This window comes from Chrysochloris asiatica, unplaced genomic scaffold, assembly GCF_000296735.1.
Source record: "Chrysochloris asiatica unplaced genomic scaffold, ChrAsi1.0 scaffold00028, whole genome shotgun sequence".
NCBI lineage: Eukaryota > Metazoa > Chordata > Mammalia > Afrosoricida > Chrysochloridae > Chrysochloris > Chrysochloris asiatica.
This window is the reverse complement of record NW_006408546.1, coordinates 15,087,143-15,112,833: the sequence shown is the minus strand read 5'-3', so window position 1 is coordinate 15,112,833 and position 25,691 is coordinate 15,087,143. Positions and strand designations below refer to the sequence as shown.

The 25,691-nt window shown below is 46.1% G+C and overlaps 1 protein-coding gene and 1 pseudogene across 1 annotated transcript; one reads left to right on the top strand and one right to left on the bottom strand.

The window, feature by feature from the left end:
• Positions 1-15,790: 15,790 nt before the first annotated feature.
• SOX14 (SRY (sex determining region Y)-box 14) lies at positions 15,791-17,826 on the bottom strand. The gene has a single exon (XM_006846608.1). The coding sequence runs from the start codon at positions 17,335-17,337 to the stop codon at positions 16,615-16,617; it is 723 nt and encodes a 240-aa protein (XP_006846671.1). The 5' UTR covers positions 17,338-17,826; the 3' UTR covers positions 15,791-16,614.
• A 1,366-nt stretch (positions 17,827-19,192) lies between these two features.
• Positions 19,193-25,691, top strand: part of LOC102810817 — a 29,820-nt pseudogene continuing 23,321 nt past the window's right edge.

Sequence of the window (25,691 nt, the reverse complement as noted above, 5' to 3'; positions counted from 1 at the left end):
AGGCAGGGAGAAGGCTTTAGGGATATAGCCACCTAAGAGGACTATGAGAAAACCAGGTGTCTGGGAGATGCTGGATTTGGGAGCAGGAAAAGTTGGATAATGTTTTCTCTAGCTTCAGAGGTTAGAAACACACTGAAGTTCCCTTGCCATTCCTAACTCCTGACTACCAAAGAGGACAATGTTTCTGAAAAACAAGCAATTAGAAACACGTTGTTTTGTTATTGTGTGCCATCATGTCACTTCTGACTCTTAGTGACCCTATATGAGAGAGTAGAAATGCCCCCATAGGATTTCCAAGGTTGTGGTGCTGTGGGTTGAGTGATGGACTGTGAACTGCAAGGTCAGTGTTCAAACCCACCCACTGCTCCTTGGGAAAGCTTATACAGGGTTGGTGTGAGTTGGAATCTACTCAATGGCACTTGACAACAACATTCTTTACTGGAGAAGGTTGCCAGCTCTTTTCTCCCTCAGAGCCACTTTGTGGTTCAAACTACTGACCTTTTGATTAGCAGGTGAGCACTTATCCATTGTGCCAACCAGGGCTCCTGGATGGAGTCCTAGTGTGATGCTGTCGGTTAACACGCTGGGCTGCAAGGTCAATTTGAACCACAAGATCGGTAGTTCAAGCTCACCAGCTGCTCCTCAGAAACACTATACAAGGAGCTCTGGTAGCGTAGTGGTTACGAATCGGGCTGCGAACCATAAGGTCAGCAGTTCGAAACTACCAGCGGTTCCGCGGGAGAAAGATGAGGCGTTCTGCTCCTGTAAAGATTAACAGCCTCGGAAACCCTGTGCAGGGTCGCTATGAGTCGGAACCGACTCCATGGCACATAACAACAACAACAACAATGAGTCGGAACTGACTCCACGGCACATAACTACAACAACATAGAGATAGAGAGAGAGATTTATTTATGGGAGGAAACAAACAAGATTTGTCTATTTTAAAATTCTTAAACTCTTTGGAGAGTTTATTCTAATTGTGATGTGGAGAAAACAAAGAGTATGATGAGCCAATTGTAGCCACATAGGAAAGAGAGAAAGAGCAAAGGATTTCTGTCTCATTTTTAAAAGAAAAAGTGTGATGTCACTTTTTCCATTTCAGGACATACCATAAAACGACATACTCATAAAAATATAGTGGGAATTCAAAGAGGGGTAAAGGTGAAAGAAAATAAATAATAAATCCCAAATTATAGCGAACACTTTTAAGTGTATGCCATGGTACTAAGCACTTTACAAGCATTATGCTCTTTAATCCTCAAAATAACCCTGTGAGGTTAGTACTCTTTCTATCTCTATTTTGCAGATGAAGAAAGTGGGACAGAGAGGTTAAGTAACTTGCCCGAGGTCACACAGCTATCAAACAGCAGAGCTAGGATTTAAGTCTAGAGGGTCTGATTTCAACATCCAAGTAATTAGTCAAAATGCTAATCTGCTGCTCCAAAAGACAAGAACGACAAACCCAAGGCTAAAGAGTCCAAGTGAATTAGTTATGGACAAAGGTAAGACTGGTGAGGGCCCTACCTACCCACTCTGGAGACAGCATGTGCTGCCTTGAGGGATGAAAGGCAGAGATCCAGGGGATGCAGGTCAGAAAGTGTGGGAGGATGATAGCAAGAACCTCACACTGAGTGCAAAATGCTCTGAATTCCCTGCCTCTTCATATTGACTGTGTGACTCTAGGCAAAGTATTTGACTTCTCAAAGTGCTGGCTTTTTCTGTAAAACAGAAATAATAATAATATTGACAGACAGGGGTGTTGTAATACAAGAATGAGTTAATTGTCCATGAAAGCAGTGTGAGCTGGGAGATGTTTACAACACATTCCTTACTCACAGGGGGTTTGTTTTTTGCTGTTGGTATCATAGAGTCGGTTCAGACTTGTAGACACCCTGTATAGGGTAGGGTCTCCAAGGAGGGGCTGGTGGGTTTGAACTGTCAACTTTGCAGTTAGCAGTCCATTGTTTATCCTACAGTAACACACCAGGACTCCACACAGGAGGGGTTAAAGAAACAAATTTAGTTGCTGTGAATGAGAAATTTGGGAGAAGGAAAAAATATAACTTGAGAGTCTAGAGGATCAGACAGACTTCCAAACAAACAAAACTAGAGCCTGTTGAAACAAAAAAATTGTTTTCCAGGTGCTTTCTTTCTGAAGGCTCCTGTGCTTAGTGTGGTACTGTAGGTTAAGCACTGGGCTGCTAACAATAAGGTCAGCGGTTCAAAACCACCAGCCACTCCTAGGAAATCCTAGATAGAGTCGCTGTATGTTGGAACTAACTTGACAGCAGTAATAACTGTGCTTGAAATGACAGATACATGTCTCCCATGTGACTTGGGAAACAACTCCTGTCTAGGCAAGACCACACATCAAGAACTAACCCTTCTATGGCCACAATGTGGTTCAAGTTCAAATCCAATATCCAATGAAGGCAGGTAGCTGGGGCTGTGGACATCTGATTGTGTGTGCTGGTTACATCTGACCGAGGAAACTGTGTTCTTTGACATGTTGTGTCTTTACATGACAGAGGCACTGATGACTTGTCCACTACCAAAGACACTGCTTACTGTCAGTGGCCTTTTCCTTCACTTTCTGCTATCTCCTGTCTAGCTGACTGACTTAGAAGATGGGCAGTCCCTGACTATCAAAGCCATCTTGGTCCCTCCTTCCAACCCCAAGCCCCTGTGGAAATGAATTCAATTTTATAGAATATAATTGACAAGATATTCAGAATAAAGAGATAAGGTACTTATACTTTATGAGAGAAACAGGTGACTCTTCATGCCCTCCTCCCGCAGAGAAATCACTGTTTACTTAATGGCCTCTTGTAGCCCCTGGGGAAAATGAGAAAAATAGAAGAAATAATGTTGGACCAACACCTGAAAGACTTGGGCACTGGGCCGGACTTTCCAGTTGACAGGATGTGTGACCTTGGACAAGTCACTCAACTCTTCTGGTCTTTCCTCATTTTCCTCAGTGGGAAAGTGAGTGCTTTAGATTAGGGTTCCACAAAGCATGTGACTTGAAATTATTGAGTGTTGAGCTTGCAGCTAGCAGCCCAACTTCAAATCCCGTATGGTACAAGGGCTCCATTATACATATATACATTGTTGTTGTTAAGTGCTTTTACGTCAATTCCGACTCTGACGATCCTGCATAGGGATCCAGAGGAGCAGTTGGTGAGCTTGAACCACTGATCTTGCCATTCAAACTGACCTTACGATAGAGTGCTTATCCTATGGGGCCACATATATACCTAGATTTCAACTTGGAGAATAGTGTGGCCATAGAAGGATCAGTTATATATATAATTACACAACAACAAACTCAAGATTCATGTCTATTATTGTATTAGTGCTTAGGATGAAACCAAAATGAATGAACATAAAGAAAATACTAAGTAAATAATAGTACGGATGGGTGGGGCAGAGATTGTGACATGATACTCAAAAAAAGAAATTTGGTCAGCTCTGGTCTTCTGTCCCTTATCCATAGGCAAGAACCAGGACCAGCACTTGGCCATCTGTTTTCTTACCCTACTAAGCAGCCCCTTAGGTTGGTCCTCCCAACCTCCATCAGGGCTTCCTTCAATGTCCAGGAGAAACCTGTCAGATACAGTGGCACGTGTATAGTGCTCAGGCCTAAAGTTACCTGTCGCAAGCAAGCATATCAACAATTGGCAGTTTGCATATAAACGTTTTAGAAAGGCCAATAGCATTTCAAATTCTGATTTTAACTTCTTATGAAATTATCAAATCTTGCATACACATCTCTGGCTCCCAGTTCTCCATGGACTCTGACTACACATACTTATTTTGTTCCCGTGGGACTTTTCAGAATTCTTTGTGTTCCAATGAAAGACAGCATGTTTCTAAAACCAGAAGAAAAAGGGGTAAATGCTTCTGAGCATTTCTGGGAAAACTGCTCAAAAAGGGACTGGACAGCTGAGAGACTTTGAAATGTCTGAATACTGAGTAACTTTTTTTATGGCAAGTTTTGAACTTCCCCCCAAAGGTACGATACATGCAAGCTGTTATTAGCAAGGAAAATAAACACGCTGTTGTTAAGTACTGTTGAGACATTCTGACCCATAGCGACCTTGTATCGGGTTTCTTAGGAGTGGCTGGTGAGCTTAAACTGCCAACCTTGTGGTTCAAACCAACTTTGCAGTCCCACACATTAACCCACAGTGCCACATCAGGACTCCGTCAAAAACCATTGGGTGTATCATAATCAATAGGCAAAAGCTCAAAGCTTCATGAGGAGGTATGAAGCATTGTTCCCATTTTAAGAAAAAGACATAGAAACTGGGCATTCTTAAGGTATGTGGTTAAGGTTTTTAGGGAAATGATTAAGATAACAGATTTACTAAACCTGATTAAAGGTATGAGGATACCTTTGGAAATATTTCTTCTTTTCCTTTCCAATATACCATGCCTTCTCTTGCTAAACTGGCTGGTAAAGGAATCCTCTGGAGTGGGCCTCCTGAAAATCTCTGCAAAGGACTGGGGACTCAGTTATTCAGCTCGGCAGAAATCTATGCCTGTGGATGTGCCACTCAAAATCTGCATGATTCAGGATCTGATTCTGGTCCCTGGCTATGCCTGCCAGACCAAGAAGCAATCAATGAACCTGGATCTGTAAGTGAAGAAGCAGTGTGGGCCCAACTAGTAAGAAGGCTCAACTCTCAGAGACAGGATGTGTTGATTGGTTTAGATTCAGCATATGCCAACCTGGGTAAGGGAAGATTTTCAGCTCCTTTGCCTTCCTCAGAACCTCTGTTATATTCTCTCCCTTTCCTTGGCCTCTTCTCCAACTTCAACTTCTTCTGCTACCTTTATCCATCTCCAGTAATAGTAGTAGACCGACAAGGAGTCCTGGTGATGCAGTTGAGTTAATTGTTGGATTGCTAACTGTAAGGTTGGTAGTTCAAACCCACCAGCCAGTCCTGTGATGACTTAGTTTCAGAAAACTTAAGAAGCAGTTCTCCTCTATCCTATAGGATCACTGTGTGTTGGAATAGACTCCATGGCACTGGCTTTAGTAGACAGACTGGAAATTTGTATATCATAACTCTACTGTGAGGGCATGAGCCCTTGGCCAAGTCACTTGGTATTTCTGAGCCTCAGTTTCCTTATATGTAAAGTATTCATACTGGCAGCATCTACCTGATGTTTGAAATCCTGGTGTGGCGCTGTAGGATAAGCACTGGACTGCTAACCACAATGTCAGTGGTTCAAACCCACAAGATACTCTTCAGAAACCCTATATAGGGTCGCTATGAGTTGGAACAAACTCCACAACACTTAACAACAACAACAACCACCTAATGGTTCCTTTGGGGACAAATGAACAAGATGAAGTGTCTAAGGCCCTCTGCACACTTCTTGGCACAGGGTGCTCAGTTACCTGCTATGTAATAAATGACCAGGGTTCCTCTTACTGCAAAAAGAGTACATCTCCCTGGGAAAATGGGGACAATTCTTCAGGGTCCTGGAAAGAGACTGAATCAATTCAAACATGTTCCTACAATACACTTAAATGAAGGAACAAGTAATCTTATTTAATTCATTACTTACAACAGTACCTCAATGTGGTTTATGATGTTGGCTTTTCTCTCAGTCACCGATTTTCAAAGAAATAAAGATCATATCCATTTGCGTCCAACAGCCTGTTTTAGCCACTATCCAGGTATAACCAATGTTTGTTGCAGTCAAATATGAGCGTCATGATCTCTTTTTCTGTATCTGGGGCCAGGGCCTTCATTAAATGATGATCCAATGGTGATAAATCTTCAGAGTCCTAATGGTCTTGCTTCGGTTCACTGGTTGGTACTCAGCCTTTGGCTTCCATGCCTGGCAGCATCTCCACTGGGTTTTGGGAGTTCTCCAAGTGGCCTGATCACAATACAGGTCTTGTGTGTTTCTGTATCATACATTTTCCCCAGGAAGACAGGCAAAGTTTTAGATGCCGCTCTCCCTTCTCAAGGGAAACATTATAGGAGTAAACTTGGTACCAGCAGTAGGAGACCAGAGTTCAGTTGTGGAGATTTTCATAACTAATTGCTGTGGCATGCCCCTCTTTTCATCAGCCCCTGCCCCAGGTCTATTCCATGCATCAAAGGTTTAATACCTCAGCCTAAGGTGGTCTGAGTTCCCTGGGCAAAGTGATTTACTGCTCATTCAGAAAGCTAAGAAATTTGAACCCAGGGTTGACAAAAACATCCATGAATCAGGACTTTTTAACTTGGTTCCCCCTTACTAAAGGAAGCCTGTCTAACTGAAACTCAGCACGACCAGACAAGAGACATGACATATATATATATATATATATATAGTCCTGGTGGGCACTGTAGGATAATGTGCTGGACTTCAAAGTCGCTTTGAACCACAAGATCGGTGGTTCAAGCTCACCAACCATTCCTCAGAAACCTGATACAGGGTCACTATGGATTGGAACCAACTTGATGAAACTTAACAACGACAACAATATATATACACACATATACACATACTTGGAAATTCTGTGTATGTGTGTGTATTGTATGTATTTCTTTGAGCCTTAATCAAAATAATTTTTTCCCCCTAAGTTCATCCTGTTTGAACCCTTTCCAACTAAAAATCTGTTGCTGTTAGGTAGATTCTGACTCCAAATGACTCTATAGGACAGAGTAGAACCACCCTATAGGATTTCCTGGTGTGGGGCTGGATCTTAAGGTTGGTTTGAACTGCAAGGTTGATGGTTCAAACTCACCAGCCACTCCTTGGAAACCCTATGAGTCGGAACCAACTCAATGGCATTTAACAACAATCTTTACGGAAACAAACTACCACAACTTTCTCCTATGGACTGGCTGGTGGATTTGAATCTCCAACCTTTTGAGGATGAGTCAAGCTTGTAACCACTGTACCACCAACGCTTCTTCTTTCCAACTAAGAAGGGTGAAATCATAGCAGATTTTCTTGTTGCAACAATTTGGAACAAATCAAATTTTCCTATTTTCCTTCAAATTATCTCATAAGAAAAGTAGGCACCTTCTCTCAGTAGGTTTAATGGTTCAAAAGCTCATCAATGGGAGACAGTGAAGAGAATCTAATTTCTGTTTCTACCATACACACACACACACAAAGCTGGGGAGAACTAGAAGAAAATTTCCCTGTAGAATGTCTTAAGTGTTGACAAGGGTGGGCAAAGGTGTCTCCTACAGAGATTGGCAGTTTGGGGCTGCAAAGAGATCCCACCCTCAGCACAGGTCACCTGCAGAAAGGTGGAGCTACTGCAGAGAGACACCTAATCATGAGGCTTAGCTTCAGATTTGCTGTTGAAATTTCTCTTCCTAAAATAAAAAAATCCAAACACACTTCCATGATCACTCCTTTTACCTATGCTTCCAAGAAATGTTGGAGCATCTTCAACCACAGAAATGCTCTGCAAAGGAATTCAGTTTTTTAAGTTTGACAATAGATTAATGTGTCATGTGATTGCAGTCATTCCTTACTAACATGATCATGAATGCTGCTGTGGATATGAGGTACACTTTGAGTTTTTCCAGACCAAACAAAACTGATCTGAACCCCAAGTATTACCTGAAGCTGTGGTGGAAGCAGCGAGGGAGTCCACTGTATTTACATCTATTTTGTGTTCCTACTAGCTAAGAGACTAACCTATTTTTTACAAATATGTAAGTGACTCCTTGTAAACCATCAAGTATATTTGGGCAGAGATGAGTTTGTCAGTTCACCTCACCTCTTCCACCAATAATGCACCTTCAGACTGTCAGCTTTTTTTTTTATTGTGAATTCAGTTCTCAAAGATAACTTGGAGTCAACTGATTGTTCTTATAGGAATGATTACCGCAACCATTCCAGAGAGAACAGGAGGAGAAAACACAATGGTTGGAAGCAATTCTAAAATGTCTTAAAGGTATATATCCTCTCTTCCAACTGATTTATTTTATAATCACTTCCTCCGAAGGTGTCAGCAGTGTATGAGGCAAGAAATATCCATGAGGACTTCAACTTCTAACCAGATTGTTGCTTCTTTTGCAACATACCCAGTTTGTTTTGATTAAAAATTAGATGGATAAGGAAATGCTTTACCACAGAAAAAGAAGGTTAGAACAGGAAGAAGCAGACTTGAAGAATGATATTGATAATTTATGAAGACTTAGGAAAGACATTTCTGATCTACAGTAGTGTTCATGTTTTAAAAAAGAAAAAGAAAGGGGGCAGGGCTAGGAAGAAAGAAAGAAAGAAAAAGGATTCGTCTTGCAACTGAAGAAACTTTATCCTGTGGCAATGCATTGCTGTCTCAATCATCTTCACTGCATTTTTTACTTTTGAAAACTATTATCAGTTACTGATAGTTAGCCTTGCCCTTGCTTAGGTCTGTACATCTCCAGTCTCTCCCTTAGGTTCTCTGGGTGTGATACTACATCACTCTGTTTACTTGAGAGAATAGGGAGAAAGTATCATGCTAGGTATCATTTTTTTTGTTTTAACTACAAAAAAAAATGTAGACACCTATTCTTAAAATAATCTTATCCACTATTTGAAAGGATGAAATGACAATCTCTCTTGTTTCATGCTCAATATACTCAAACTTTACTACACAATTACCTGGGTTAACAACTTTAAATACAAAGATTTGATACCCCTCATACCTTGACCAAGCAGAAAATCCTCAGGAAGATGTGAACTTGTTCATAGTCATAATAAGAGTTGTTTTAAAGAGACAATTGACGCAACATCTGACAATACATAAGAATTGTCCTTTAGTATCATTTCTGTGTTAGAAAAAGGTTTTCCACTGATAAAGGTCTGTCTTTGCATGCATATTTTATGCAAAAATAATGGCATAGCCTCTCACTGTATTTTTACTACAAGGGTGCTGTATATACTCAAACTGCAATAAGAAGGAGAGGGTAGATATGACTGAAATTTTACAGTAAAATCATAATGTTAAATTATCAGTAATATTTTAAAACAACAACCAAAGAATCTCTCTTTACCTACTTCACTTCAATCTCATATTACTTTAAAGAAAGAAAATCCATTGCATATTCTAGCTAAGAGTATTGGTCGGGGAAGGTTTAACAGAGCCAGAGAGAATGTGCAAGGAGTGAGAAAGTGAATTGATGGATGGATGGTTAAATGAATATAAATGAACTGACACCTTTACAGGAAAATAACATTTCTTTTCTTTTTTTATTCTATAGATCAGTGGGTTTTGTATCTGTAATTCTTTCATATCAGTAAAGAGGAAATAAACTCTCATGTAAATCATTTTCCCCCCATCTAGAGCATATTAAAACCATGCTTTTCTTCTTCTTCTTCTTCTTTTAAGCAGACTCTTTTTTTCCCCCTATTTGCTTATCAGTTCATCCACCATTACATTTTAAATGAAATTTCTAGACCCTTGTCCCTCCCCCAAATTTCAGCCTGCTACGGAAAGTGGGAAGCCGAGTTTTCTTGCTTTAGAATAGTGACCTAGATTCAATTACAGATAGAACCAGAAGAGAGAAGTGACACCTCACAATTTTCTTAGAGGTCTTGAAAAAAATTAGACATCCCAAAACAATACTTAATGGAAACCAATCTGTTTATTTTCTAAACCTCCAGTTTTACTTTTTCTTTGCCTTAATTGCATTACTTTCATCCAGTTCATTGTTCCTGGTATAACATCACAATAGGTTTCCCACAGGATATTTGGCATAATAAAAACAGGCATTTCAAGGAAATTTCTGAGTTTGACTTATGTGGTTGGGTGTCTGTATATAAAATGTAATCCTGCAAACTGAACCCAGACAAGAGGAAAAATAATTGCAAAAAAGGCACATTTTTCCTTTCATCTTTTAAAAAAGAAACGCTTATTAAGATTGCTTGAAGGCAGAGTATTGAACAAACATAACAACAGAGCAATATATATTTTGTTGTTTTCTGAATTACTGTGGGGAAATGTGGTCAAAAGAAATAGAACACAGTGACTCTGCTTAATGACTTTTATCGCAAAATTAAGCATATAAATGACCTGAACGGGTGGCTTGCTATAGTAAATAAAAAATGAAGAACAATGATTCTCTAGTCTTTTCCTCCCACTCTGATCTCAGCCTGAAAGGCGTTTCTGAGAGATCAGAAAGATGCGATGCTGTCAGCGCTGCTCTAGTGGGTCCAGTGTAAGCGGGAACCTAGAAGCCTAGTATGCTGGCTTTCGGTTCAAGGTCCACAATAAGCAGTCTCAAGGGGAGTACATTCACTGCCACCTCTGCTGCCCCCCAAACAAAGAAGCCAAAATCAGCCTTCCAAAGACCAAGTCGTTCAGGAATCTCAGAGTGCAGGAGGGCTAGGTAGGCTGCGGTGGCAGCTGTGGACACCTTTGCCCTGTCACGGGTTTGGAGCCGCCCAGCATTGGAAGGGTGCAGAAATGGACTCCTCTAAACCAGTATCCAAAATGGAAAGAAGCTGCAAACCCTGCAATAGGAGTTACGGGTAGGATTCAGGAAAACAGGAGGGGGTACCGCCGAGGTTCTCAACCATCCGGAAATTATCAGAAACCCTGGGAAAGAGTGCTTCGCTGGACGCTAAGTGGGGAATTGGGGTTATTGGTGAGCTCCAGACCCTACAGGAAGGGTACCCCAGGCCATGCTAGGGAGCGTAGGAGGCGCTTGGCCTCTAGGGAGCTGGCTGAGGATTGTTTCATTTCAAAGTGAAAATCTGCAGGCTTTGGGAAACGATATTCAAAAATTTATATAATCTCCATATGCCGCTCAATGGAGGATCCTCATAATTTACAGCGGCAGATAAGGCGAGAGGGTGTAATAAAAAATCTGAAGCCCTCCCCTCCCCCCCTTGCCGCCTCCCCGGAATTGCACCTTGGGCAGCGGAGCAGAATCCGGAATGTGAACTTCTCCCGACATATGTTTCCCGCAGATAAGTAAACAATCTGGACGTGAAATGGAAATGGTAATTAATGCAGTAATGCTGTTACACCTCGAGTGTGCAAATCCCATTGACTCGCCGCGCCACGGGGGTGCCGGGCGAACGGGAACCCGAGGCTAGCGCCCCGGCCGCCCATTCCCGCCCGCCTCCCTCCCTCCTCCTCATGTCCCCGGGCGGGGCGGCAGTCGAGCCTGCGGGGGGACTTGGTTGGGTGGCGAGAAGCCCGGGGCCGCCTAACTGCACTCCAGTCGCTGGGCTCCCATGTATCCGCTGACCAGGTGGGTGCGCAGAGCTAGCTCCTCCGAGAGTTGGGACGCGGGTCTCTCGCCGGCTTCCCCCCATTCTTGTTGTCGAACTTGCGCCTGCAGGATCGCCAGGGCTCGAAGGAAGGGCCAGGCCCTGAAACACCGATAGAATCAGAACTCCCAAGATGGAACCAATAGGCTGATCCTCCACCTAGGTGCGGCGAGTAGTGCAGCGCACCGCTGTCTGGTCTGGCCTTCAGTCTCTACTGTTCCGGGTAAAGTGCGGCCAGGCAGGTAAACAAAGTTTTTCTGAAGTTCCTTCCCAGCAGGGATCCCGTATGAATTTCTTTTCTTTCGGTCCCAAGAGTGCGGAAAAGTTTAGAAATGGTCGTGGCTACCTGCGTAGCGAAACTCCTCCACTTTGTAGCATAGAGAAAACTTGGCGGACACCTCTGGGTCTCAGTTTGGCCTGGGTTCCCGCTCCCTTCCCCATACCCAAACCAAGGTCTGGGGTTTTTGAGGGGGACATAAAAGGATGCCCATTGCAGGAACTTGTGCGTAGAGGACTGAGAATCTGAGGAAGTCGCCCTGGATCGTTCTGGGCCTGTGGTCCATCCTCCTCGAGAGAGCACAACTCCCTCAGGGTCAAGCACCAGTTCGCTGAGAGCCACTTAACTGGGATTCAGGACCTGGGGTGGGGGGGATGGCTAGACTTCTTTTCCACCTTAAGGCCCCTTCCCAAGCAGGTCCCCATCGCCTACCCAACCACTTGCAAGCACCCAGCCTGGGGTTAGGTGGGGGCAGTAACTAGTCTCCGGTTCCCTGTTGACGCCCCAATTTTTATACCCCCAGCTTCGTATTATTTTCTTTTAAACTCTGAGCCGGTCCAGCGCCAACACTTCGGTTTCAGGCCCGAGCCCAAACCCACAGCGCCAGGAAAGACGCTACTCGCCCAAGTAGCACCTCCATCATTGGGTCAGTGAGGGTGCCAAGTCCAAGGCAGTCAGAGGCCCTTTGATGGAGGCAGAAAGTGCTTGCCCGGCATCTTCTGCACCTAAATCTTTTTTTCTTACGCTCACACATGTACAATCCACTCAGCAAATAAAGAGATGAGAGTTCTTAACATGAATCTTGTGAATTACATGATATTCAAATTCAAATGACTTGAAATTCATTGTCCGCTGGAACAATGATGACAAGGACTGAGCTAAGGAGCAAAAGGAGGAACAGAGAGTCCTGGAGGGCAGTCCTGGCACCACAGCTCGCCAAGTTTTCAGGGTCCTGGCAGTCTCAGATCTCTCCAGAGGGGCTGTTGGTGTGAGAACGCTTTCCTACCTGGTGCACTGTAATTAATGAAAGTCCCCTAGGTCTGTCCAGACTAAAATATCACCTCCTTTAGATCACTGGAGATTGATTCCTGGAGGTGATGTAGCAACTGATTTAGAATGCAAATAAAGATCTTAGATATCAGTCACTCACAGTTCAGTGTGATTTACAGTAAGCAACTAGACTTCTTCTCCTCTGTCCCTGTTTAAAGTTAGCAGCCCTGGGGAAACTGACATTTTAAAGGGAGTTGGGGGGAAGAAATTGGAAGCGAATCAAAGGTTTTTTGAATCGGACCTTAAGCTGATAGGTGCTTAATTTAAGGCCTCGGAACCCCTCCGTGGGAGACCAGAAGTGGAAGAGGGCCAAAGATTCCTCATTTTTAAGAGGATGTGGCCAGTGCCTTCCCCCGCCCCTAGCCAGAGGGTCTCTGTCTCCGAGGCAAGAAACAGAAAATCTACCTAAAGCCCAAACAACTCTGCCCCTGTAAGTCGCCGCTGCTGGAGTTACACTTGGGGCGGCATGTAGGGCATTTCTCCTGAAGTCCTAGGAAGCCTCCTGCAGAGCAGCGGGCTGGTAGAGGACTTGCATTTGAGTCTTTTGTTGTTGAAATCGCACCCTCAGACAAGAGGTACCAGGCTTCCTCAGCGTCCCTGCTGGAGAGAGGCCCCGGCAGTAGGCGGAACAAACTCGCGACTTGCGGGTAGCACCAAGCTTCAGGAGCTCTGAGGAGTCGGCGAGATGGGTTCTCGCAGTGCCCGGGTGTCTCTCGCGCCTCAGGAGTTAGTGGAGTTAGTGTTCTGCGGGTGATTACAAGAGTCGGTCAGCACAACTCTTGACTGCTCTTGGCTGGGCTGCGCGGCGCTCGCTCGGGAGAAAACCACTCTCTACTAGTGGCGGGCGGGGCGCTCCTCTCCCTACAGGTTTGCTTTAATGATTTTCTTGAAAGAAAGAGACAGTTGTGAGCAAACAGGTTTGACAGGGGCTGCTTCCCCCCTACACCCCCCAGGGAATTTCTTTTTGTCTGCGCCTGACTTCAAAGTCAGTAATCTGCCCCTGTCAGCGGCGTGACGAGGAGGATTTCGACTGTTTGTTGAGCGAATCGCGGCAGCGAACGGAGGCTGAAGCTCTGCAGCCTGTCGGGACAAGCAGGCGAGGCGGCGGCTGGCCCCTGCCAGGGCTGCGGCTGGGGGCAGGTCTAAGGAGGGCAGGCAGCTGGAGAAAGCCACGTTGGAAGGAAGAAGACCCCGTGTGATGGAGAGAAACGACCTGAGCCAGGTCTGCGGCGTCAGGTCCCAGGACACCCGCTGGACCTCCCGCCCACTTTAGGCTGGAAAGAGGTCTCAGTCATCCGGTCCCGGCGCCCCGTTACAGCGCTTTCCAATTTCCTGGAGCTGTTCTCGGGATTCGCTATGACCAGACGCCGTCTGGTACCCTGGCGACAGTTTCCATTTCTGCTGTCGCCCGAGGCCTTCCCCACTCGGACTAGCCTAGTACCCCATCTCAGCCTAAACCGGCTTTTGAGTCTGCTGGGCCCCTGGTGGACCTGTGCGCGCGGATTTTCCACTCAGATCTGGGATGCTGTGTGTGCCCAGGGCGCTCGTGCGCCGGGCTCCGTGGGGAGACACCCAGACCCCTGTAAGCTTCATCTTAGTAGATGTTAAGGGACACTGAGCTATGAGAGAGATCAGAGTGGCTGACAGGACTGTCAGTTGGGGTTATATCAGACAGCGAAACCGAGGAGCCTCCGCCCCGGGCCTCCTCGGCTTCCCAGGGGACGGGAGGAGGGGCCTTCCCTTCGCGCCTAGAGCCCCAATACCGGACGGCCACCAGAGGCAAGTCACTTCCTAATTGTCTAGATTTGTAAGAGGGTTTTGTGATGCTAAGTAAGCGTGGCGCAGCCCGCCCGGCCTCCCCCCAGTCCGCCTTTGTTTACTTTCGCCTGATCGCTCATTTATTTATCTATCTATTATTTATAGGCGTCCCCTCCTATTCAATGCCCGTGTATGTTAATTGTGTTATACCATTTAATTCTAACATGGGTCTCAAAAGAGCTCTTAATGAGAAAAGCATATACAACACGGATCACTTTGCTATTCAGCTCAGCCAGATGGACAACTAACTTTTTTTTTTTTTTAATAATGAAAATCCCCCCTTGACAAAGGGGTTCGGATGAATAGGCTCCAAATAGCACCTCAAACTCTCCTAATTGTTTTGAGGATATTATGCTAATCCGTGGGTTTCAGCTTGGTGTCCGTTGACAACGTTTCTGTGCGCCTTGAGCCACGACTCCTTTTGGAAAAGGTAAAAGCAAACGCACAAATCCCTCAACAGCAATAAGCAGACAAGCCCCTGGACGGCACCCCCACCTCCTTTGCAACATATCAAAGCAAGTGGAAAAAGCAAGAGACCTATGAAAGACACGAATGAACGCAGCTTTCGGGGAAAAGATTGGGTGGGGGCATGCGGACCTTTAAATTTTGAGAACAAGTTCCAAAAGAGTTGTCTGGATGACAACACTGTCCCTTAGCCCCACGAAAAAATAGCAACCTTTAAGCATTCACCCCAAAGGGGAAAGAAAAGGACTCTTTCCCTCGTTTTTTTAATTTAAAAAATACTTTTTACTTCTTCCTCCCACCTTTGCTTCCTGCGGGAAGTAGCCTACAAAGTACAAAATATCCTACAGACTGAGTGGAGCTCTAGCACAGCGGTTTCTGCGTCTCCAGGAATTAAAAACCAAAACAAAACTGGGGACGACTGCAGCGTTTCCAAACTCCTGAAAAAATCGGTCCCACCTTCTTCCCTCTCTGCACTGAACCCAAACATCCTCAGCAGGACGCGGTGCTTGGCGTGCAACTGCTTCTCAGGGCGTCTCTCCGGTCCTTTGGAGTTTAGTTTAATAAAAGAAAACGCACCCGAATCTCACATGTCTTGGCCACCTTTGTCTTAGATCATTGGTTCCTCGAAGTGGTCTGAACACTTGGACCACTTAGTGAGTAATGCGCTGAAGGGGTGATGCTCCAGGGACCCATACTTTTGCCCTGACTCTAAAGGCAAAAAAGAGGATTAAAGGGCGCGGTCGGGAAAGATGCCAGACTGCTCCCTTTTAGACCCGACTCACAGGTCACCATAGCGGGTCCACGCGGGCCAGCCGCTAGCCTCGACTGCTAGAGCCGATCCCTGATCTCTCAGGTTCCGCGAGACTCAACTCCCAGGCTCCGCCAACCTGGCCTCCAGACTTCAGATTTTAGGCACATTAAAGGTTACTGTTTGCGATGACAGATTGTCTTTATTCAAAACGTCTTTGTTCAACAAATGAACAGAGTAAGGAGATAAAATCCTTCTAAGTAAGTACATTTCCAAGACATCGTCAAAAACATTTATAACCATTTAGGATGTTTTTATTCTTTTCATTTTGTTCACTTTCTACTTCCTGACTTCATAACCCGACATCCTGTCTAAAAGTAAACTTAGGTCTCTAGGAGCACTGCTTTACACAAATGACCATGTGGGTCCTTTTAGTTTTCCCTTTAAAGAAGCAAACACTATCATAACATGGTTTTAAATAGAAATGTTTTCCTTTCTTTAGTTTTAAAGTTTTTAGCCTTACCCCACACACATGAAGAGCAAATGGCGTCTAGTTGTGTCTGATAGCAAACAGAGACACAGCTCCTTTTTTTTCTTCGGGGTGCAAAGGAAAATATATATGCATATTCTAGGTATAATACCAGCATCTGGGAATTCAGAGTCCAAAGCCCATCCGGGAAGAGTACGGGACATAAATAAAGCAAAACTGCCTACTTTTTTTTTTTTTTTTTTGTCCAAAGGGGGTACAGTCGAAGGTTTGTTTTGGGACAGTTGGTAAGGGCAGCTGTGTAGCTGTCATAACGTTTGCAAGTTTCTGGCACCTGTCTGCGCCCTCGGTCCGGGGGGTGGGGAACGCCCCTCCCTTCCCCCCTTGGAAGAGAGAGGCAGAGTCTGGGGTGGAGTAGGGGGGCGGTGGCAGGGCTGACCCTGAAGAGTCAGCGGGCATGGACTAGGCGCAAAAGATTGGGTGCAGACCCGGCTTCCAGGCCGCCCTTCAGGTCAGGCGGCGGGCGGGAGGTTACATGGCCGTGGCGTGGGCTGACGAATAAGGGTCAATGCCAGTCTTGGTCATGCCGGGGAAGAGAATGTAGGCGACGGGGGGCTGCAAGGTGGAGGCAGACCAGGCCGTACAGTTACAGGGCACCACGAAGCCGGGGTTGGTGGGGGACGGGTGCGTGTGCGTGTGCTGACTGGGGCAGCTGAGACTGCCGAAGGCGCCGTTCTGGTAGCCCAGGGTGGAAGCGTAGGGCAGCGCGCCGGTGGCCAAGGTGTGAGGCACTTCACCCATCTTCTGAATGGCGCTCGAGCTAAACTGCGCAGGGTCCATCAGGGAGTAGGGTGCTGAGGCGGGCGGCAAGAAGGCCCGGGCTTTCTCGGGCGCGCTCAGGAGGCCGTCGGAGGCCCCCACGGGCAGGCCGGCTGCCTTGAGCGGGTCCGTGTCGCCCAGGTAGGGCAGGGGGAAGACATACCTGTCCTTCTTGAGTAGGTTCTTGGGCTTGCGCCGCGGCCGATACTTGTAGTCTGGGTGCTCCTTCATGTGCTGGGCGCGCAGCCGCTTGGCCTCGTCGATGTACGGTCGCTTCTCTGCCTCCGACAGAAGCTTCCATTCTGCGCCTAGGCGTTTGCTGATCTCTGAGTTGTGCATCTTGGGGTTTTCCTGGGCCATCTTGCGCCGCTGGCCCCGGGACCATACCATGAAGGCGTTCATGGGCCGCTTGATGTGGTCTGAAGGTTTGGACATGGTCCCGGCGGCTGCGCGGGCGGGAACTAGGGGTGTAGGGGATCCTCAGGTAAGCCTGGGCGCGGTTGGACGTCTGTTTATCCGTCCTGAGTCTGTACTGCGCTCGTTTGGCCTCGGCGCCTCTGGGGGGAAGCCGGGGAGAAGCGCTGGCCCCGCAAAGTTCAACTGATCATGCCAGTCCAGGCGCCCAGGCAATCCCTGGGGGACGAGTTGAAACAGGAAAGGCGGGTGAGGAGAGGACTGCTGGCTGGGGGGCTACGGGCAACAGAGGTAGGGGCCCAAGTACCGGAGTCTCGGATATATTAAGCAATCAGGTAATTTGTTGGCGAGGGCAGGAAGCTCCTCCTTCTCCCCCTCTCCACCTTCGCCTTCTGTCCTTTGCTTCTCTCTTTCTGCGTTTCCGGCCGTGGCTGCCCCTCCTCTCGTGGCTTTCCCGAAGCTGCCTCGCCTAGAACTGCACCTGGCTGAGAATGCGGGGAGGCTGGTGAACGAGAGCCAAAAGCGGCGAAGTTCAAAGGCGAGGTGGGCCCGGACGGCACGCACTCTGACATAAGCGTTGGGCGGTGACTCCCCAACCTGGACGCCCAATCAGCGTCAGAGTAGGCGAGGGGGCGCACCTGCCACGGAGGCGCGGAGAAAAGAGGGAGCGAGACTGGGTGTTGCGGGTGTGTGAGGGAGAGAGCGACCGGCAGAGAGAAGGTGGGCAATAACATAACGTCTAGCCCAGAACTGGGGTCTTAGGTTCCACGTTATCCCTCGCACTATCAGCAAATAAATCTTTTCGCACCTCCTGCTTCCTTTCCCAGTTGTGCCAGGGAGACTTGGGGCTTCGAATACAAAGCATCGGGGAGGGGGGCTGCAAAGGGAAGCGAGCCAAGAAAAAGTGTTGATAAATAAGACAAGTCTTGCCACGAAATGCAAGGACATCTCCCCCGCCTTTCAAACTCAAGGTAAAAAGTAAAATAAACTTTCGAGTCAGATCCTCGGCGGTGCGTAGGCCGCACTCTCTCAAGGGACGCTCCAGCCGCCCAGCCACCATCCCGGATCTTGGAGATCAGATAGCGCGGGGAGTGGGGCGAGAGGGTGGGGTGGGGAAAGGGGACGCGGCAAAGCTCTGGGTCCCGCAGGCAAAAGCTCCAAGCCAATACCTCCAGGCACTGCGTCCAGCAATGCAGAGGTTTCAAATCCTGGTTGTTGAATCTGGGAGATCATCGTGACCTGTTCTTCACTTTCAGAGAGGAGGACAACAATTTCGGTCGCCATTCCTATTTCTGTTGCTATTATTTACAATTTCTAAGCCTCCAACTTTTCCTTCACAACTCTCTAAACGGGAAGTGCAGACTGGAGGCCGGTCCTCCAGCAGCTGCCCTTGCGTAGTCTTAAGGCTATATTAGTACCCAGAGTCGGTGTGTCCCTGGGCACCTCTTCCCACCCAGAGAGGCTAAGAAGCTCGTTTTCTCGAGTCAAATGAGTATTCTTGGGGTAAAGAGGTCGAAATAACTAGCAGAGCCAACCTGCGCTCCTGTTTCCTTTGAATAATTGCCTGCCTGATGTGAAATGCCCTTGGGGGAAATATTTATTAAATGGAAACTATTGTCCCAGGCCTGGTGGGATTGGCGTGTGTTCTGGGCTTATTGGCTTTTGCACCAGTCTCTCTGGGGGAGGACTCGCTAGGAGCGCGTTTCGCTCTCCTGGACCTGAGGGGTAGGGGTAGGGGAAGTAGGCAACGAACGTACAAGCAGGTCTTTCTTTAGCATGTAGTGTATCAAGTTTGAGACTAAGACTTTGTTTCTCTTTACAGTGAGAAAGATGTGTGAAATTTCTTACCCTTAATGCATTCTTCAGAGACGTGGATATGATTTCCGTTTTGCAGATTAGGAAATTGAGGTCGGGAAATAATAAGCGACTTGCCAAAAGTGACTCCAACGGGCAGTGGTGGTGCCCATATTCCAAGCCAGGTGTATAGGATTCGAAAACCCGTTATTTTTTCCCCACCATACGCGTCGGCACATCGTAGGATTTGATGGTGCTGGAACGAATCTTCGAACCCTTCGCCGGACCAGTCCCGCAGATAAACAGCACTGAGTATTGATCCTCATGCCTGCTCTTGATTCTCTAAGGCTGGAATCGGAGAAACGGCTTCCCTTGAGGAACATCCAAAGCCAACAGCGCCATTTTCCAGCCCCAGCCCAACCTTTCCCAAGGAACCTTGGTCCTGCTTTCTACCCTTGTTTTCTCTGCAGAAAGTTTTATTTAGTTTTGGGTCCGTGGAAGTAGGCGCTGTTTTCAGTCTACTCCCTGGATGTTTTTTGAGAATCGCAGGCAACCCCTAGCCAGTTGGATTACCCCTGCACTATCCTTAGCCCGCTAGGTAAGGGAGGTCCAGGGACCACGCAATTGGAGTTTCACCTGAAAGAGAAAAAAATAGTATGTTTGCAGAAAGGTCTAGTGTCTGTGGGACCTACCACACTCACTCCTTAACCTTTAGGGCCATAAAACCTACACTTAGAAGTTTGGGTTAACGCAAACCAACCCCTTGGAAACAGCTGACACAGGATCTGACATAGGATTCCAAACTCTTTCTCTCCTCTCAGTCTCCAGATTAACCCATTCTGAGTTCCCTCGAGGCAGCTCTGGGCAGGCGCGTATCCTCCTTCAGTTCCTTTTATTTTCTTCCTCTCCTGACTCGCACTTCTCTTAAAGCCTCTTGCGCTCAGTCCCAGGTCTTGATCCAATAATTGAACGGAAGACAGTAGAGTTACAGTTTGTGGGCAGGAAACAACCTGATTTCCAGTTGTTCCAGAATGAGCTGGTGTCCCCGCAGTGAGTCTTGGTTTAGAGGCCAGAGCTGGGAGAGTGAACACACAGGTGAGGGCTGCGTTTACTAGCCCAGTATTCTCGCGTTTCCTTGAGAAAGGCGCAGCCGCGGGCTCCCCTTACGCAGTGTCGGGTGTCGACCGGTTTATCTCAGTCTCCTCAGAGCTGAACTCGTCGCAGGAGTTCCCAGGGCCTGACCTGGTGCTGCCTCTAGTCCTGACGGCGCTGTGTTGTTCCTCCGGGACAAAATGTCCCAGAAAGTTGGCCCCTGGGAGAACCAGCAGGTTCGGTCACCTTAGGATAGAGGTCGCCAAAACACAACCAACAGACTTGGTCCAAGCGATGTCCCTAAGACAAGGTCTACCCACTATGCTTTGGTAGCGTAGTGGTTACGAATCGGGCTGCGAACCGCAAGGTCAGCAGTTCGAAACTACCAGCTGTTCCGCGGGAGAAAGATGATGCTTTCTGCTCCCGTAAAGATTTACAGCCTCAGAAACTCTGTACGGGGTAACTATGAGTCGGAACTGACTCCACCGCACATAACCTTCACCCCCTTTTACATTTGCGTAGAGAATCCTGGCAAACACCAAGTATGGGATTCTTTACGCGATGCAGTTACTCCTTGCACGCACAGCGCCAGCCTTAGGCGAAAGTGCCTGCCCTGAGTAACAGGAAGTCTTCCGGAGAACCATCACTGTTTTGATAGAAGTGAACGAAGAGGTCTCTGAGGTTCCTGTTCTTTCCCTCTCTCCCATGCCCGCGCGCGTTTTAGCAGTCTGCAAACTGCCTTCTTTCGACTTTGGGACCTTGTATAGGTGTGTTTTCCTTCTCCTTTTGCCTACTTCTGTTTGTCCTTCAAGTTCCAAGTTCCAATTGAAGGCGTCACCTTTTCTGGGGAGCCTTCTTTGATCCCCAGGATGTGCCAGGACCTCTTTTACGCTGCCCCTTTCAGCCCGCCTTCTCATATCCTATTCGCTAGCGTCAAAAAGAACCACGCAGGCTTTGAGCAACTCGAGGCTGCATGTGACTCGTCATTTGGAGCCCAGTGTACATACAGCTCAGGGCACAGAGATGCTCAACAAAAATTCCTCTGCCCCAGGCTAAGGTAAACTCTTCTGTCAGGCCTTTTCCCGCCATTCAGTTGCAGAGACCACATCCCAAACGCAGCCTGGTAAATCCCCGCCCCCAGGCCGCCTTCTACCTTCTTAGCCTCACAGCAGGATTATTACCACTAGTCTCTGGAGCCCCCCTTTGGCTTTCAAAGGATTCAAGATGAGTCACTTGTGTCCACAGAGCCAAGGTACGTGGCAAGCCCATTACCAGGACCCCTCTGTGTTCCCTGAGAGGTACCGAGCAAAGTCTCAGGTGCAGATTCCTGGAAGCTGTCAATTTATAAATTTCCATAGCTGGAAGTAGGATTCCTCCAGTTGTTGTTGTTGTTATGTGCCATCGAGTCGGTTCCGACCCTAGCGACCCTGTATAGGGTTTCCGAGGGTGTAAATCTTTACGGGAGTAGAAAGCCTCATCTTTCTCCCGCGGAGCAGCTGGTAGTTTCGAACCGCTGACCTTAAGGTTCGCAGCCCGATTCGTAACCACTACGCTACCAGAGCTCCTTAGGATTCCTCCAGAGCACAAGTAAAAACTTTAAAAAAGAAAAAAAAGTGAGGGATTGTTGGGATTGTTGTTTAGTAATTCTGGTATGACTCATACTCCAGTGCTTTTCAGAATAAAACCTACATTCCTTAAAGGATTTGTGAAGTCCTGGATAAGCGGTGCCTGCTAACCTTGCCCAACCTTTTCCTTACATTCTCTCCTGGGTCATGGCCAAGCCACAGCTACATTGGCTCCTTAAATCTGTCAGATGGATGTAGCCCAGTCCTGGCTCGAGCTTGGTGGTCAGAGTAGAGTCAGTGGAGAACTCAGGGCTTTAGCTATGTGAACTTTAATCCAACCCATCCCTGAGCAATGACAATCCGGGAGTTAACACTGTTAATAACAGCTCTTACTAATCTTGGGATACAATGCATTTTGGTTTTGGTTAAATCATAAACTTCAATTTCTTATTACCCCCAAGTATTTTTAATATTTAGTACTCAACTTAGTTTTTCCTGTTTATTTTTAAATGTAGAGAGAAACCTCATATATGTCTTCTCTTGAGAGTATCTGAAAGTAACCAGGGCTCTGGTCCGATTAAGATATTCTGTGGCAATTACTTTGCAGTCATTACCTCAGAAGCCACCATAGCCCAGCCCACTCAAAGAGTCTGGAACTTTTATAAAATTCCACATGCCCATGTCCAACATGGTATGACAGGGCATGGCTTCCTGGAAGAAGAAATGAAGAAAACCTGTCAACAGGTGAGATGGTGGCAGGCCTGTGACAGCATGCATTTGCTGATGCCCAACTAGACAAGTGTGTTAGGCGCTGAGGACATTTCTGTTCCAACACTTCTGGGGAGCCCAGGTAAGAAGATTCTTACTGACTTAACTCGAGTAGCTGGACTTTGTTGACACTCCACGTTTAATAGAGGAGTGCATAACAACTGTATACATACCCCAGAAAACCCAGAAAGCAGGTACAGAAGAAGAGGGCTTTCAAATCTTCATATTTATTCATTCTATATTGTATCATGCCCATTGCTATATAAATGCCAGAGTGCATTCTGACTTATGGAGACTCACCTGTGTAGAGTTCCTTTGTAGCATAAATAGTTAAGAGCTTGGCCGCTAACCTGAGGGTTGGAGGTTGAAGATGACTTGAAAGAAAGGTTCAGTGGTCTGCTTCGGAAAAATCAGCCACTGGAAACCCTATGATGTACAGTTGTGCTCTGAGCGCCAGTCATTTATTAAGACAGCAGATAGTTATTGAGCACCTACCTTGAAGTCCTGCATTGGCACTGTAGAATACACACTGGACTTCTAACTATAAAGTTGGCTATTCAAACCCTATACAGGGTTGCTATGAGTTGAAGCCAACTCAACAGCACTTAACAATAACACTATGAAAATAAGGTCCCTCGGTAGCCAATGGTTTGCCTTCCACTGCTAATGTAAGCGTTGGGTTGAACCTTCCCAGCAGAGATGCAAAAGACAGTTTTAATAATCTACTTCCACGAAGACTACAGCCAAAAAAACCCTTTGGAACAACTCTACTCTGAAGTACACAGGGTCACAATGAATTAGAATCTACTGGGTGGCAATGAGGTTTGATTATTATGATGATGAAAATACATCAGTGGCCAAGTCTCAGGAAGGTTTTTCTCCCATAGTATTTACCGCCCAATGCTAGAACAGACAATAAGGATACAAATGCCTGAGCTGATTCCTGGCTCTCCCATTAAGTACTTGTATCACTTCAAGCAAAGTACTTAACCTGTAGGTGTCCTGATACTCTCATCTGTAACACAAGTTTAATGGATTATTGTTGTTGTTGTTGTTGTGAAGTGCCATCGAGTTAGTTCCATCTCATAGCAACCCTGTAGAGGGTTTCCTAGAAGTGTCTGGTGGGTTTGAACTGCCAACATTATGGTTAGCAGTTCAATGTTTATCCTATAGTGCCACACCAGAATTATTGTTGTTGTTAAGTGCCGTAGAGTCGGTTCAGACTCATATAGTTACCCTGTATAGAGTTTTCAAGGAGCAGCTGGTAAGTTTGAACCACCCACCTTGTGGTTCAGACCGACCTTGTGACTTTGTAGACTAGTGTATTAACCCACACTGCCACACCAGGACTCCTACCAGTACCAGTATTATTAGGACTAGATAAAGTAACACATGGGAAGCCCTTTGAATAGGGTCCGGCATGTAGAAACTGTTCAAGAGGTGGTTAGATATTATTCTATCATTAAGCAAGTGAAAGACCTAATTTCTGATGGTGCTAAGAATTGAATCAGGGTGATAAGATAGTAGGTGATGAAAGGGAGGGTGGTCTAATTTAGACTGGGTGGTTAGGGGACTGACCATAGGGGTGAGTCAGCCTCATGTAGGTAGGAGGAGAGGAGAGGAGGCCATTCCAGGCAGAAGGAGCAGGAAATGCCTGGAGAAGAGACCAGCTACATGTCCTTGAAAGATTTAAGGAGCCAGTGTAACTGGGGCTTGGCCATGACCCAGGAGAGACTGTAAGGAAGGCTGAGCAGGCTCCCGCTTCTCTAGGACTTCATTAACCCTGTAAGGAATGTAGGCTTTGTTCTGCAAAGCACTGGAGTATGAGACCAGAATCTTAACAGCTACTCCCATTTTTTATTATTATTACTTTTACTTGTCTTCAGGAGGAATCTCACTTTCAGCTATTTGTTGTTAAGTGCTGTTGAGTTGGTTCCAACTCATAGCTACTCTATATAGGGTTTTGAGCAGTAGCTGGTGAGAGGTTGAACCGCGAACCTTGTGGTTCAAACTGAACTTTCAGTCCAGTGCATTAACCCACAGCACCACGCCACTTTATAAATGGACAGGTTTTTATTGGTTTTGACGTCAGTTACTTGACCTTCTGTTAAAAGTAAGACCATCCCCTGCTGAAATGCTTTGGACAGTAAGTGCAGGAATAAAACTAGGATGTCCCAGATGGTCATGATTCTGAAAACATAACCATTTATATTCAGCAAGTGTCATGGACTTGGTCATTCTTCAGTGTTCTCCCCATTTCTTACTTTCCCATGGAGAGCCCCTGAGTTGGCTCTTTATGAAGAAACTGAGTCCACAGATAGGCATCGTGAATGTCTCAGCTTGAGAAATAAAAGAATTGGTAAGTGAACAAATGAGGGTTTTTAGGATGAAAAAACAAAAAATCCTGGTTGTTATAAGAACAGGGAAGACACATTTAGTTTTTCAGAATATAAGCCAAAAGAATGTCAATATCGCATGCTTCTGCCTTGGGTTTTTATTATATTCAGGAGTTTCACAGGCATTAGCCTCCCCCCTCCCCATTCTTCTAATGTAAGAATCCTTGGTCAGCTTTTATTGTAAACAATACTCTTGAAGGTTCTGTGTTTGCCTCATGCAATTGGCCAAGTTATTAGAGCATACATTCTCTTGCCAGTGTTATCAAAAATTATACACTGCAGAGGATAAGACTAAACTCTGGCAAGAAGCCCCAATCAAGGATCAGAATAGCAGTTCTTTTTGTGGTACCTGCCTCTGTCCCTATGCTTAATTGCAGAAGACGCTAGAGCATTTGTTAAGAATCCTTATATTTTACATACTTTTTTTTTTATACTGGATAATTTCTTTCTTTCTTTTTTTATTTAAGAGTTTTTTGTGTGTGTGTGTGAATTGAGTAAAAGTTTACAGGGCAGAGCATCAGTTTTACATTCAACAAATCATACACCTTGTTTCATTACAATGATTATAACCACCTCCTTGTACCTTTAGTTAACAGTATTTCTATTTACTTCAGCTTTTTTTTTTTTTTAAACACTCAGGCATATATAATAATCTACACCACCAAAAAGCACATTCTGCAAGTCTGCCTCTTGGCTGCCAGCTCTCAGTCCCTCTCGTCCCATGAATCTAGAGTCATCAGCTGCTCCCTCTCTCCATGTC

Excerpts from the sequence above, each read along its gene's own strand:
- SOX14 (XM_006846608.1), bottom strand. The coding sequence starts at position 17,337 with ATGTCCAAACCTTCAGACCACATCAAGCGGCCCATGAACGCCTTCATG.